Source organism: Bufo gargarizans, unplaced genomic scaffold, assembly GCF_014858855.1.
Source record: "Bufo gargarizans isolate SCDJY-AF-19 unplaced genomic scaffold, ASM1485885v1 original_scaffold_1538_pilon, whole genome shotgun sequence".
Taxonomy (NCBI): Eukaryota; Metazoa; Chordata; class Amphibia; order Anura; family Bufonidae; genus Bufo; species Bufo gargarizans.
The window spans coordinates 1-14309 of record NW_025334404.1 but is presented as its reverse complement, the minus strand read 5'-3'; the positions used below and the strand labels follow the sequence as shown (position 1 = coordinate 14309).

Genomic DNA, 14309 nt, shown 5'->3' with positions numbered 1-14309 from the left:
CCCCTGCAAAAAAAAAGATAGAACGTGTCCTATTGTTGTTGATAGTGCTGGCTATGTGCGGTCTGCAAATTACGGAATGCACATGGGCCGGTATCAGGACCGACGGAGACCTATATTTAGAATGTGCCGTTGCGTACTGCTGGTAGCATTCTGCTGCACCTGGTGGCCTGTTATAGGGGGGCTTACAGCCTTATCATCTCTCCCACTGAGTGATGTCACTATGGAGGTATGTGGGGCCTTGACGGTGAGTTGGATCTTAGCACCTCTCAGACCGTGTTCACACACCGTAGGGAGTCTAGTGGTAGGACCCATGCCACGCTGAGATACCTTAACAGTGGTGCAAAAGGGCTCCGATGTGTTTCTGGCTGGAATACATTGGCTAAAGTCTCTGTTCCTAACATCAGCCTGAGGGATTAGCCCGTGTTGTCAGTTGCATATCATTGTGGGGCACCTTTCGCAGTGATTTATGTATTTTTAGATTTGCATCCACACATTACCCCATCTTGTGTAGGATGCTTTTGTGGTGCATGTGGTCCGCTGCCGACATCCTCCATTGTATGCGTTTTTGCTGGGGATTGGCGCTAGCAATTGATAACATGCGGAGGAATTGCTCCCCCGGTTATAAACACGCCACAGGGTTTGGAGTTTTTGAGCATTTCCTCCCAATCAGGCCACTTTTTTCCCGTTATTTTTCTTGTATTTGTTTGTCCTTGTATCTTTACCTTGTGATAACTGTATTCTTTTTGTATGTAGCATCCTTAGATATTAGAACTTCACTTTAATAGGAGCCTTCTTGTGTTCTAAATGATTTCACAACCTCCGGAGAAGTATTTTGTATGTTTGTGTGTTATTTCTGTGAGTGCTAGAGAGAGCAGGTAATTGGAGTTACCTAGTTTAAGGCATCTTATCCGCTTAATATGACAAGTGGCGGCAGATTATTTTCCTTGGATGTGGATGTCCGATAGCTGAAGGGGGAAGATTTAGCGTAACTCTGTGGCTCAAAGTAGCAGTGTGGAAGATTGATCCTTTAGGCTGACAACATCCTAAGTCTAAGTCGTGACCCTGACGGGAAGTATAAAGACTCGAGAAGTGTAGCTGAAGAGAGTTGTATAAAGTTAGACAGAAGGAGGCCAAACATATTATCAAGGCATAAAAGGAAGAAGAAACTCTGTTAAGAAAGGAGATAAAAACTTCTTCAGGTATATTAGTGATAGAAAGAAGAAAAACTGTGGGATTACTAAAATTAGAAATTGGGAAAAAACCTCTGTGGATGGGGATGAGGCTGTTACATGAGAGAAGAGAAAGGGAGGACACGATGGAGACCTTTATATATGTTACATGAGAGAAGAAGAGAAAGGGAGGACACGACGGAGACCTTTATATATGTTACATGAGAGAAGAAGAGAAAGGGAGGACACGACAGAGACCTTTATATATGTTACATGAGAGAAGAAGAGAAAGGGAGGACACAACGGAGACCTTTATATATGTTACATGAGAGAAGAAGAGAAAGGGAGGACACGACAGAGACCTTTATATATGTTACATGAGAGAAGAAGAGAAAGGGAGGACACGACAGAGACCTTTATATATGTTACATGAGAGAAGAGGAGAAAGGGAGGACACGACGGAGACCTTTATATATGTTACATGAGAGAAGAAGAGAAAGGGAGGACACGACGGAGACCTTTATATATGTCACATGAGAGAAAAGGAGAAAGGGAGGACACGACGAAGACCTTTATATATGTTACATGAGAGAAGAAGAGAAAGGGAGGACACGACAGAGACCTTTATATATGTTACATGAGAGAAGAAGAGAAAGGGAGGACACGACAGAGACCTTTATATATGTTACATGAGAGAAGAGGAGAAAGGGAGGACACGACGGAGACCTTTATATATGTTACATGGGAGAAGAAGAGGACACGACAGAGACCTTTATATATGTTACATGAGAGAAGAAGAGATAGGGAGGACACGACGGAGACCTTTATATATGTTACATGAGAGAAGAGGAGAAAGGGAGGACACGACGGAGACCTTTATATATGTTACATGGGAGAAGAAGAGGGACACGACGGAGACCTTTATATATGTTACATGAGAGAAGAGGAGAAAGGGAGGACACGACGGAGACCTTTATATATGTTACATGAGAGAAGAGAAAGGAAGGACACGACGGAGACCTTTATATATGTTACATGAGAGAAGAAGAGAAAGGGAGGACACGACGGAGACCTTTATATATGTTACATGAGAGAAGAGGAGAAAGGGAGGACACGACGGAGACCTTTATATATGTTACATGAGAGAAGAAGAGAAAGGGAGGACACGACGGAGACCTTTATATATGTTACATGTGAGAAGAGAAAGGGAGGACACGACGGAAACCTTTATATATGTTACATGAGAGAAGAGAAAGGAAGGACACGACGGAGACCTTTATATATGTTACATGAGAGAAGAAGAGAAAGGGAGGACACGACGGAGACCTTTATATATGTTACATGAGAGAAGAGGAGAAAGGGAGGACACGACAGAGACCTTTATATATGTTACATGAGAGAAGAAGAGAAAGGGAGGACACGACGGAGACCTTTATATATGTTACATGAGAGAAGAAGAGAAAGGGAGGACACGACGGAGACCTTTATATATGTTACATGAGAGAAGAAGAGAAAGGGAGGACACGATGGAGACCTTTATATATGTTACATGAGAGAAGAGAAAGGGAGGACACGACGGAGACCTTTATATATGTTACATGAGAGAGGAGAAAGGGAGGACACGACGGAGACCTTTATATATGTTACAGTAGAGAAGAAGAGAAAGGGAGGACACGATGGAGACCTTTATATATGTTACATGAGAGAAGAGAAAGGGAGGACACGACGGAGACCTTTATATATGTTACATGAGAGAAGAGGAAAAAGGGAGGACACGACGGAGACCTTTATATATGTTACATGAGAGAAGAAGAGAAAGGTAGGACACGACGGAGACCTTATATATGTTACATGAGAGAAGAAGAGAAAGGGTAGGACACGACGGAGACCTTTATATATGTTACATGAGAGAAGAGAGAAAGGGAGGACACGACGGAGACCTTTATATATGTTACATGAGAAGAAGAGAAAGGTAGGACACGACGGAGACCTTTATATATGTTACATGAGAGAAGAGGAGAAAGGGAGGACACGACGGAGACCTTTATATATGTTACATGAGAGAAGAGGAGAAAGGGAGGACACGACAGGAGACCTTTATATATGTTACATGAGAGAAGAAGAGAAAGGGAGGACACGACGGAGACCTTTATATATGTTACATGAGAGAAGAAGAGAAAGGGGAGGACACGACGGAGACCTTTATATATGTTACATGAGAGAAGAGAAAGGGAGGACACGACGGAGACCTTTATATATGTTACATGAGAGAAGAAGAGAAAGGGAGGACACGATGGAGACCTTTATATATGTTACATGAGAGAAGAGAAAGGGAGGACACGACGGAGACCTTTATATATGTTACATGAGAGAAGAGAAAGGGAGGACACGACGGAGACCTTTATATATGTTACAGTAGAGAAGAAGAGAAAGGGAGGACACGACGGAGACCTTTATATATGTTACATGAGAGAAGAAGAGAAAGGTAGGACACGACGGAAACCTTTATATATGTTACATGAGAGAAGAGAAAGGGAGGACACGACGGAGACCTTTATATATGTTACATGAGAGAAGAGGAGAAAGGGAGGACACGACGGAGACCTTTATATATGTTACATGAGAGAAGAAGAGAAAGGGAGGACACGACAGAGACCTTTATATATGTTACATGGGAGAAGAGGAGAAAGGGAGGACACGACGGAGACCTTTATATATGTTACAGGAGAGAAGAAGAGAAAGGGAGGACACGACGGAGACCTTTATATATGTTACAGGAGAGAAGAAGAGAAAGGGAGGACACGACGGAGACCTTTATATATGTTACAGGAGAGAAGAAGAGAAAGGAGGACATGATGGAGACCTTTATATATGTTACATGAGAGAAGAAGAGAAGGGAGGACACGACGGAGACCTTTATATATGTTACATAAGAGAAGAGAGAAGGGAGGACACGACAGAGACCTTTATAATATGTTACATGAGAGAAGAAGAGAAAGGGAGGACATGACGGAGACCTTTATATATGTTACATGAGAGAAGAAGAGAAAGGGAGGACACGACGGAGACCTTTATATATGTTACATGAGAGAAGAGAAAGGGAGGACACGACGGAGACCTTTATATATGTTACATGAGAGAAGAAGAGAAAGGGAGGACACGACGGAGACCTTTATATATGTTACATGAGAGAAGAGAAAGGGAGGACACGACGGAGACCTTTATATATGTTACATGAGAGAAGAAGAGAAAGGGAGGACACGACGGAGACCTTTATATATGTTACATGAGAGAAGAGAAAGGGAGGACACGACGGAGACCTTTATATATGTTACATGAGAGAAGAAGAGAAAGGGAGGACAGGACGGAGACCTTTATATATGTTACATGAGAGAAGAGAAAGGGAGAACACGACGGAGACCTTTATATATGTCACATGAGAGAAGCGAAGGGAGGACACGACGGAGACCTTTATATATGTTACATGATAGAAGAGGAGAAAGGGAGGACACGACGGAGACCTTTATATATGTTACATGGGAGAAGAGGAGAAAGGGAGGACACGACGGAGACCTTATATATGTTACATGAGAGAAGAGGAGAAAGGGAGGACACGACGGAGACCTTTATATATGTTACATGGGAGAAGAGGAGAAAGGGAGGACACGACGGAGACCTTTATATATGTCACATGAGAGAAGAAGAGAAAGGGAGGACACGACAGAGACCTTTATATATGTTACATGAGAGAAGAGGAGAAAGGGAGGACACGACGGAGACCTTTATATATGTTACATGAGAGAAGAGGAGAAAGGGAGGACACGACGGAGACCTTTATATATGTTACATGAGAGAAGAAGAGAAAGGGAGGACACGACGGAGACCTTTATATATGTTACATGAGAGAAGAAGAGAAAGGGAGGACACGACGGAGACCTTTATATGTTACATGAGAGAAGAAGAGAAATAAAGGTCTCCGTCATGTCCTTCCTATTAGTTACATGAGAGAAGAGAAGGGGAGGACAGGAGGAGACACATTTGCACGCAGCGATCTCCTTCACGGTATGAGAACGAGGGGTTACTATTGCCATAGCTCGTCATCATACAGAATCATTGTTTCTGGGGAGCAGATCGCTCTTTAGACCGCACAATCTGCTACGAGAAGCCATGATTGTTGGTGCCTGCATGAATGACAGGATCACAAGATGAACAAGCGTTTTGCTCATTCATCAGGTGATCGGCGGAACATTTACATTGCCAGATTGTTGGTAATGGCCGTTTGTAGGAACAGTTGTTCCCGATAATCTGCCCGATTCTTGGGCCATTAAAATGCACCCTAAGAATCAAATACACAGACACTTTGCTGTGTGCAATGTATTCTCTCCTTGATGTGGCCCATTGAGTCGTTCTGTTGTCCATGGCCTGGTGAGGGTTCACCCGTCTTATGTGCTGAATGTTAAAGGTGCCAATTAGAAATGCATGACAACAGGAAATATTCTGAATAGATACGCGCTCATGGACAGTATCTCTGGAAGACACCTTCTCCTCAGATTGCCTCCGCAGTTCCCTACTTGCCAGTACAGCGCAATCACCAGTGGAAGCATGAGTAGAAATCATGAGAGATAAAGAATCCAGTTGGTCATAGAGGGAAGGAAATACAAAATGGAGGCTAGTGCACTTGTGTGTTTCTCGCAAACTTTCCTTCTCTTATTTACAATAGGGTTTGTGCGTCCCGTTCAGACTGTCCTACTACTGTCCATACATTCCTGCTTCAGTATAGTTCTGTACACATGTTGTACCGCTCACATACGGCTGCACTCAGGTTTATCCCTTGGCAGGGTTTTACAGGCAGCTTCCCTCTGTTCGATCAATATATTCTACGGCACATGGCATTGTCTACATTGTATTGACAGCAGTGTAAGGTTGAAACGTCTCCTTGAGAGCACATGAATATTCTCCACATACTTCAGACACGCATGTCTCGGTTTAGGGCTATGCTTATAATAATGTGATCACATGCAGATAACCAGCAGTGGGCATTCCCTCGGGATGTGGTCATGCTTTTTACTTTTACTCCATTGGTTGCTTTTGTTTTTAAATGGCTTTCCCCTTGATCCTCCTTTTAGCTTTGATAACACACATTACATTGCCGGAGGACGTCATGGAGATTTGAATATATTACATTAAAAGTTAGATTTTGTCGATAAGGAGCTGGATCAGTCAAATTTTTCTTTTGAAGTCATTCTGAATCCACAGCCCAGGGATTGATCCGTGCTACCTGAATTAACCAGGGGATTGTGAACCTCTATTCACTTTCTTGTGAGCTGTGCAAAGCGTTTATTTTATGTTTGTACATTGTTATCTAGGCCCCGATCACTAAACCTAGAGGTGAAGGAGCTGAGAGAAGAGTCTGATCCATAGACAGATCTACAGGAGGCCATGTATTCAGTCACTGTGTGCTTGTGTCTCCACAGATGGATCCAGGAGGAGAAATCCTTCAGAGAGATGTCCCCTTCCTCTGTATTCCCAGGACTGTCCAGAGGTGAAGGTCCCAGAGAACCATCAGGTAGATGGAGCTGATATTAAAGATGAGGTTAAAGATGAAGCAGAAGAGGAGATGGATTTATGGACCGATCAGCAGTGTAAGGAGGGGGGCTATCATGTCTGTTTTGAGGGTCACATAGATGCTACTCCGATTATCATATTTAAGTATTCTATTCTTTCATTGTCCCACAGATGGGTCCAGGAGGAGAAATCCCCCTGAGAGATGTCTCCGTCCTCTGTATTCTCAGGACTGTCCAGAGGAGAAGTTCTCAGAGAACCATCAGGTAGATGGAGCTGAGGTCTCACCAACATTTGACCAGAAAGTGATTGAACCAAAGATCATTCTACATTTTTCTGGTTTAGGATGAAAATCTGATTGATATTAAGGTTGAGGTGAAAGATGAAGCAGAAGAGGAGACGGATTTATGGGGCGATCAGCAGTGTAAGGAGGGGGGCTGTCATGTCGGGGTCACCTGGTACTACTCCCATTATCAGATGTAATGATCTCTCCTGTCCCTGTGTGTCTCCACAGATGGACTCATAGAAGGAAATCCCCCCGAGAGATGTCCCCGTCCTCTGTATTCCCAGGACTGTCCAGAGGAGACGCTCCCAGAGAACCATCAGGTAGATGGAGCTGAGCCCTATACACATCTACAGTCATGTGAAAAAATGAGGACACCCTTTGAAAGCATGTGTTTTTTTGTAACATTTTTAATAAAAGGTTATTTCATCTCCGTTTCAACAATACAGAGAGATTAAAGTAATCCGACTAAACAAAGAAAACTGAAGAAAAGTCTTTTCCAGATCTTCTGTAAATGTCATTCTACAAAAATGCCTATTCTAACTGAGGAAAAAGATAGGACACCCTCACATGTATTCCCTCTTAAATTGGCTCAGATCTCACACAGGTATATCACACCAGGTGCACATAATTAGTAGATCGTTACTCTGCATGTTGAATGAGGCTTGCCCTATTTAAACCTCAGACATTTAGTTTGGTGTGCTCCTGGCTGTTGACGTGAGAGTGAGCACCATGGTGAGAGCAAAAGAGCTGTCAGAGGACTTCAGAAAAAAGATTGTAGCAGCCTATGAGTCTGGGAAGGGATTTAAAAAGATCTCAAAAGATTTTGAAATCAGGCATTCCACTGTCCGGAAGATAGTCTACAAGTGGAGGGCTTTCAAAACAACTGCCAACATGCCCAGGACTGGTCGCCCCAGCAAGTTCACCCCAAGAGCAGACCGCAAGATGCTAAAAGAGGTCTCCAAAAACCCTAAAGTGTCATCTCGAGAACTACAGCAGGCTCTGGCTACTGTTGATGTAGAAGTACATGCCTCTACAATCAGAAAGAGACTGTACAAGTTTAACTTGCATGGGAGGTGTGCAAGGAGGAAACCTTTGCTTTCCAAGAGAAACATCGAGGCCAGACTGACATTTGCCAGAGATAAAGTTGACAAAGACCAGGACTTCTGGAATAATGTTCTTTGGACAGATGAGTCCAAAATTGAATTATTTGGACACAACAGCAGAGGACATGTTTGGCGTAAACCAAACACAGCATTCCAAGAAAAGAACCTCATACCAACTGTGAAGCATGGAGGTGGAAGTGTCATGGTTTGGGGCTGCTTTGCTGCAGCAGGACCTGGTCAGCTCACCATCATAGAATCCACGATGAATTCTACTGTGTATCAGAAGGTGCTTGAAGAACATGTGAGACCATCAGTTAGAAAATTAAAGCTGAAGCGGAACTGGACCATGCAACATGACAATGACCCAAAACATACTAGTAAATCAACCAAAGATTGGCTGAAAAAGAAGAAATGGAGAGTCCTGGAATGGCCAAGTCAAAGTCCAGATTTGAATCCCATTGAGATGCTGTGGGGTGACTTGAAAAGGGCTGTACGTGCAAGAAACCCCTCAAACATCTCACAGCTGAAAAAGTTCTGCATTGAGGAGTGGGGTAAAATTTCCTCAGACCGATGTCGAAGACTGGTAGATGGCTACAAGAACCGTCTCACTGCAGTTATTTCAGCCAAAGGAGGTAACACTCGCTATTAGGGGCAAGGGTGTCCTATCTTTTTCCTCAGTTAGAATAGGCATTTTTGTAGAATGACATTTACAGAAGATCTTGAAAAGACTTTTCTTCAGTTTTCTTTGTTTAGTTGGATTACTTTAATCTCTCTGTATTGTTGAAACGGAGATGAAATAACCTTTTATTAAAAATGTTACAAAAAACCACATGCTTTCCAAGGGTGTCCTAATTTTTTCACATGACTGTATATAGGGGGGTCCTGCAGTCATAGAGGGGTCATAGATTGTGGGGGTCTGTTAGATTTCCTACCTGTCTGCTGTATTGTCCTGTATTGTTACAGATGAGAAATCAGGGGGAAGATGTGACTGATATTAAAGTGGAGGATGAAGAAGAGCGGATGATGGGCGATCCCCCGTGTAAGAGTGAGGTGGAGGAGGACCTTCCAGACCATGTGACCACAGGTTTGTGATACTGGATGGAGAAGGTGGATTCAGAGGTCCCATCTTGGAGCTACACTAAAGCTGAGGATGGAGGCAATTATCAGGAATGAATGTTTGTCCGATCGCCTGTTCCTGATAATTGCCCGGTGTAAAGATGCTGCAGTCACTCCTTGGTGTTATTTATTGTACATTCATCCGGCGCCTATTAACGTCATTTATCGGCCGCACATCTATGTAAACCGGGGGCAGTGCTGAGAAATAGTGGAGCTGTATGGGGAGGAATGATCGTAGTAACGATGATGCAGCCAATGAACAGCAGTGACTGGGAATAAACGTCCTAATTTCCGACCATTGTCCGCTCTGTCGCCCCTTGTAATCGGTCAGCTCAGCGCTCCGCTGTGCAGGGGATCCACTTGTCACAGAGCAGTCAGAGATCAGACTTTACATAGATTTAGAGCAGAGGAAGCGCAGAGATAAAGTCCTGATCGTATCCAGAAGATTGTTAGGCAGGGCCTGTAGAATCTGTTCCCGGCACTCGCCCATGTAAATCCATCTCCACAATCGGGTACATAACGAGCATAACCTGCTCCCCCCTATGATGGAGTGCCGGATTTGCATCGGGGAGTGTATTTTCTTCATCTGTGGTGTGTGGATATGACTTGGACTCTTGGACGCTGAGCTTTCATTGGATATCCCGGTGATGGATGGTGGGTGTAGTCTGGAGTTCATGAGAAGGACATTGCTGTAGAGTCCATTAACCTGTTCTGTTTGGACCAAACTTCAAAATCCATTACATGTGATCCGAGCAGCCGACGCATTTCAGACTTAAGGCTATATGATTGTTGGGAGGAGCGTTCCTGCTTGCTAGCAGAGGAGATCACTGCTATTACATGCAGCGATCTCCTCCTCAGTAAAGGGAGGAGCAATCACTATGCCATCGCTCGTCCCCATCCTGTATAGTAGTTTGTCGGAGGCAGATCATTATTAGACTCCATAATCTGCAGCCTCCAAATGATAATTCTTTAACATGTCAACAGATTTGGATTGCCCAATGATGCTCGTTCATCGGGTAGTTGGCGGCACTATTACACTGCAAGAAGATCGCTAAGCAGCATTCATATGAACACTCGTTAGTGATCATCTGCTGAAAAATGGCCCGGGGTAATCCAGGCTCCACACCTGCAGATGATACATGGCGTACACGAGTCCATAGAGATATGATGGGGATAGATGAGATCCTGCTGCATCTTTGAGCCTCGTGGATGTACTGAATGTAAATCATCTGGCTTTCTATGGTAATCACCCCACTGGATGGTCTGAAGGCTCCCCTAAACTCCTAGGTGTTAGTAATGTCTCGTGAGTGTGCCGTTCTTAAAGAGAATATGCCATGATTGGTATCGGACACATATAGTACATGACAATACCAGCCCTTTACCTCACATGGATCCAGAGGTCTCCACATTCAGTGCTCCAATTATCTTCAGCCAGGCAGCTCAGGCGGCGTGTCCTTTCTGCTACTGCTCTCTCCATGTAACTGCCACAGCTTCTAACAGAAGATATGGCTGGTGACAATTGAAGATTTTAACTGAGCACAAACTTATTCAGATCCAGGTGCGGGTTTGAAAAATGTAGAATATGTTTTATCACAAAACCCCTTTTAAGTACTGTGATGATGGCATTTGAAGGAAGGTCCCTAGAGCTACTCACGGATAAAGCCAATGAAAGTTAAAACCGAAGTGATAAAGCAACGCGTTTTGTAGACTGACCTGAGGAAGCAAGTTTTCTGGTCTGAAATGCGTTGTTACTGCTGTTGGTGTTTTATTATAATCTGTCTTTATCCGCACGTAGAGTCGGCTTTTATTGATCCAAGACTTACCTCACATGCCATTTGGACATCAGCCTCCCCAGTGGATATTCCACCGCACACTCCCCATTCCAAAAGCTCTCGAGTGTTGTGCAGCATATGAGGTGCTGTTTCCCTAATTTTGTAAGTCCTGGATCCATTCATAGCACCAAATTAACTTCCCTGTGACTGTGTGGAAACTGAATATACGTAAACTTGAGGCTTAATGCTCAATTTCACCTTAATACACACTGGTAGATTGCTGCCACACCTCAGGTATTGTTGCAGTAATCATGTATGTATGCAGCTTGTTTGCAGGTAGCTGCTTTTGAGGTCTGCTGCTCTGCAGGATCTGCACTTCTGATATCGGGCACAGCCACCGGTCCTGCCCTCTCTTTTCCTGTCTGTCAGCTGCCCTGCCTGTCCCTGTTCTACACAACACACACAATTCTTCTTTGGAAACCAAGCCTTTCACTTCACTCTCCCTAACAATAAGCTTGATTGATTTTGGACTATCCATGAGTGTAACACCCATCCACACCCATCCACAGCCCAGCACAGAATGACGTTCTGCTAAGGCTCCTCCCTGCCTGTTGCAGCACTGATTGGCTCAGCCTGGGAGCCAATCAGGGCAAGCCTCCCCCCTCCACTTCCTCTCGGCGTCATGCGAGACTCCTTCATCTCCCCTTTACAGATTTTTTTCCCTCCGACATATGCACGGCGCTGCGCACCGGTTTAGTGGATCCGTCCAAAACTAACCTGAAAATACTCTGGTTCGTCTGCCGTCTGGACAATGGCAAAGTTCGGACGGAACCCAGTTCGGTCTGAACTTGTTTGCTCCTGCTTAGCTCAATATATCAATGACAAACCCAGAAGTGGATTATACAGAAGTAGGACACATAAAGCAATGATTTCTCTATCCTGATAGATCCAATTCTGTTATTTTAAAACTGCAGAAAACCATAACTTGCGTTTCCAGCCTCATAGAAATGTAATAAATTGTTGTCTTTTTTTGCTTTAAAAGAAATCACGAAATCCATTTTTTACTTACAGGAAATCTCAGTAAGAACATCATATTATCTCTCCATTATAAAGTAGATGATGAAGGTATCGTGCAGCGCTCTTCAGGAGAAATCCTCACTACCCATAATGTACACCCAGGACCTCACAGTACAGATCTATCACATGATCATGAGGAACCTGCTGACCAATCACAGATTGCTACCACAAGTACCAGGCAGAATGGGGGTGAAAGGTTTCAATGTGATGAATGTGGGAAACAGTATTCATGCAGATCAGTCCTTGTCAGACACAGAAGACTTCACACTGGAGAGAAGCTGCATTCATGTTCAGAAAGTGGGACATGCTTTACAAGGAGATCCGATTTTGTTGCACATAAGAGAATCCACACAGTAGAAAAGAAATATTCATGTCCTGAATGTGGGAAATGTTTTCCAAGAAAATCATTTCTTGTTATACATGAGAGAAATCACACAGGAGAGAGGCCATTTTCATGTTCGGAATGTGGAAAATGTTTTATATGTAAATCAAATCTTGATAAACATCAAAGAATTCACACAGGAGAGCAGCTGTATTCATGTTCAGAATGTGGAAAATGTTTTACAAGGCGATCAGATTTTGTTAAACATGAAAGAATCCACACAGGAAAGAAGCTGTATTCTTGCCCAGAATGTGGGAAAGGCTTTATCTTTAAATCACAACTTATAATGCATGAGAGAATTCACACAGGAGAGAAGCCATTTATATGTTCAGAATGTGGGAAATGTTTTACAAATAAATCTGATCTTGTTAGACATAAGCGATGTCACACCAGAGAAAAGCCATATTCTAGTTTAGAATCTGGGAAATGTTTTACAGAAAAGTCAAATCTTAAACTGCCTGAGCGAAACCACACAGGAGAGAAGCCATATTCATGCCCAGAATGTGGGAAAGGTTTTAGAGATAAATCGGGTCTTAAAATACACGAGAGAAGCCATACAGGAGAGAAGCCGTATTCATGCCTGGAATGTGGGAAATGTTATGTGCTTAAATCACAGCTTATAATACATGAGAGAATCCACACAGGAGAGGAGCCATATTCATGTTCAGAATGTGGGAAATGTTTTAGAGATAAATCAAATCTTAAAATGCACAAGAGAAGCCACACAGGAGAGAAGCCATATTCATGTCCAGAGTGTGAGAAATGTTTTATGTATAAATCAAATCTTGTTATACATAAGAGAAGTCACACAGGGGAGAAGCCATATTCATGTTTAGAATGTGAGAAAAGTTTTAGAAACAAATCAAATCTTATTAAACATAAGAGAAGTCACACAGGAGAGAAGCCGTATTCATGTCCAGAATGTGGGAAATGTTTTAGAGATAAATCTAATCTTATTAAACATGAGAGAAGTCACACAGGAGAGAAGCCATATTCATGTCCAGAATGTGGAAAATGTTTTAGAAATAAATCAAATCTTGCTAGACATGAGAGAATTCACACAGGAGATAAGTTATATCCATGTTTCAAATGTGGGAAATGTTTTACGCATAAATCAAGTCTTAAAATACATCAGAGTTGTCACATAGGAGAGAAGCCGTATTCATGTTCAGAATGCGGGAAATGCTTTAGAGATAAATCACATCTTTTAATACACGAGAGAATCCACACAGGAGAGAAGCCATATTCATGTTCAGAATGTAGGAAATGTTTTACACAAAAATCACATCTTGTTAAACATGAGAAGTCACACTTAAGAGAAGTCATATTAAAAATAAGAATCCTAATTGCAAAGCTTGTAGTATAATGACAAGTTAATCAGGTATCAGCCATGGATTACTTATCCAGCATACTGTGCCTTATTTAGACTGAGTGTATATATGTATACCCGTTACACGCAGTCTTAGTCATTTGCCATTACATTTATGCATATTTTGCTTATCTATTTTTTTTGTTTTTCTGTATATTTGTTGGTGGCCAACCCCTGAGTGTCTTCCAGTAATCAGAACCGTGTGATCTTCTCTCTTGTTATAAATAAAGGGACTGAGAGGACCTCCCTCAGACTTGATTATTTGCCGCTCTAGTCTCTGCACATTACTTGTCTCACCGCCGGTGACTTCTTTTTCAGCTAATTCCCGGTTAAATTATTCTGACATTTCTTTGGTGCTGAAACCAGGGAGCTGATGAGACCCAAGGAGCGATACCAGTTCATGACCGAACTCGATGCAGTCACTTAAACCGCAGTAAGTTGGACCATTTCTTGGTGAGTGCTCCCTCTTTTCC

General features: G+C 43.0%; 1 protein-coding gene across 1 annotated transcript; it reads left to right on the top strand.

Moving 5' to 3' along the window:
• Nucleotides 1–6719: 6719 nt before the first annotated feature.
• On the top strand, nucleotides 6720–14076 carry LOC122923383 (zinc finger protein 260-like). The gene is made up of 3 exons (XM_044274179.1): nucleotides 6720–6735; nucleotides 9084–9204; nucleotides 12080–14076. Exons 2-3 carry the CDS (start codon nucleotides 9084–9086, stop codon nucleotides 13831–13833), a joined length of 1875 nt encoding a protein of 624 aa, XP_044130114.1. The 5' UTR covers nucleotides 6720–6735; the 3' UTR covers nucleotides 13834–14076.
• Nucleotides 14077–14309: the final 233 nt, after the last annotated feature.

Bases quoted from the DNA above. Each gene is read 5' to 3' on its own strand.
- LOC122923383 (XM_044274179.1), top strand. From the start codon at position 9,084: ATGAGAAATCAGGGGGAAGATGTGACTGATATTAAAGTGGAGGATGAA. The intron at 9,205-12,079 runs GTTTGTGATACT...TTTTACTTACAG, and splicing joins TCCAGACCATGTGACCACAG to GAAATCTCAGTAAGAACATC.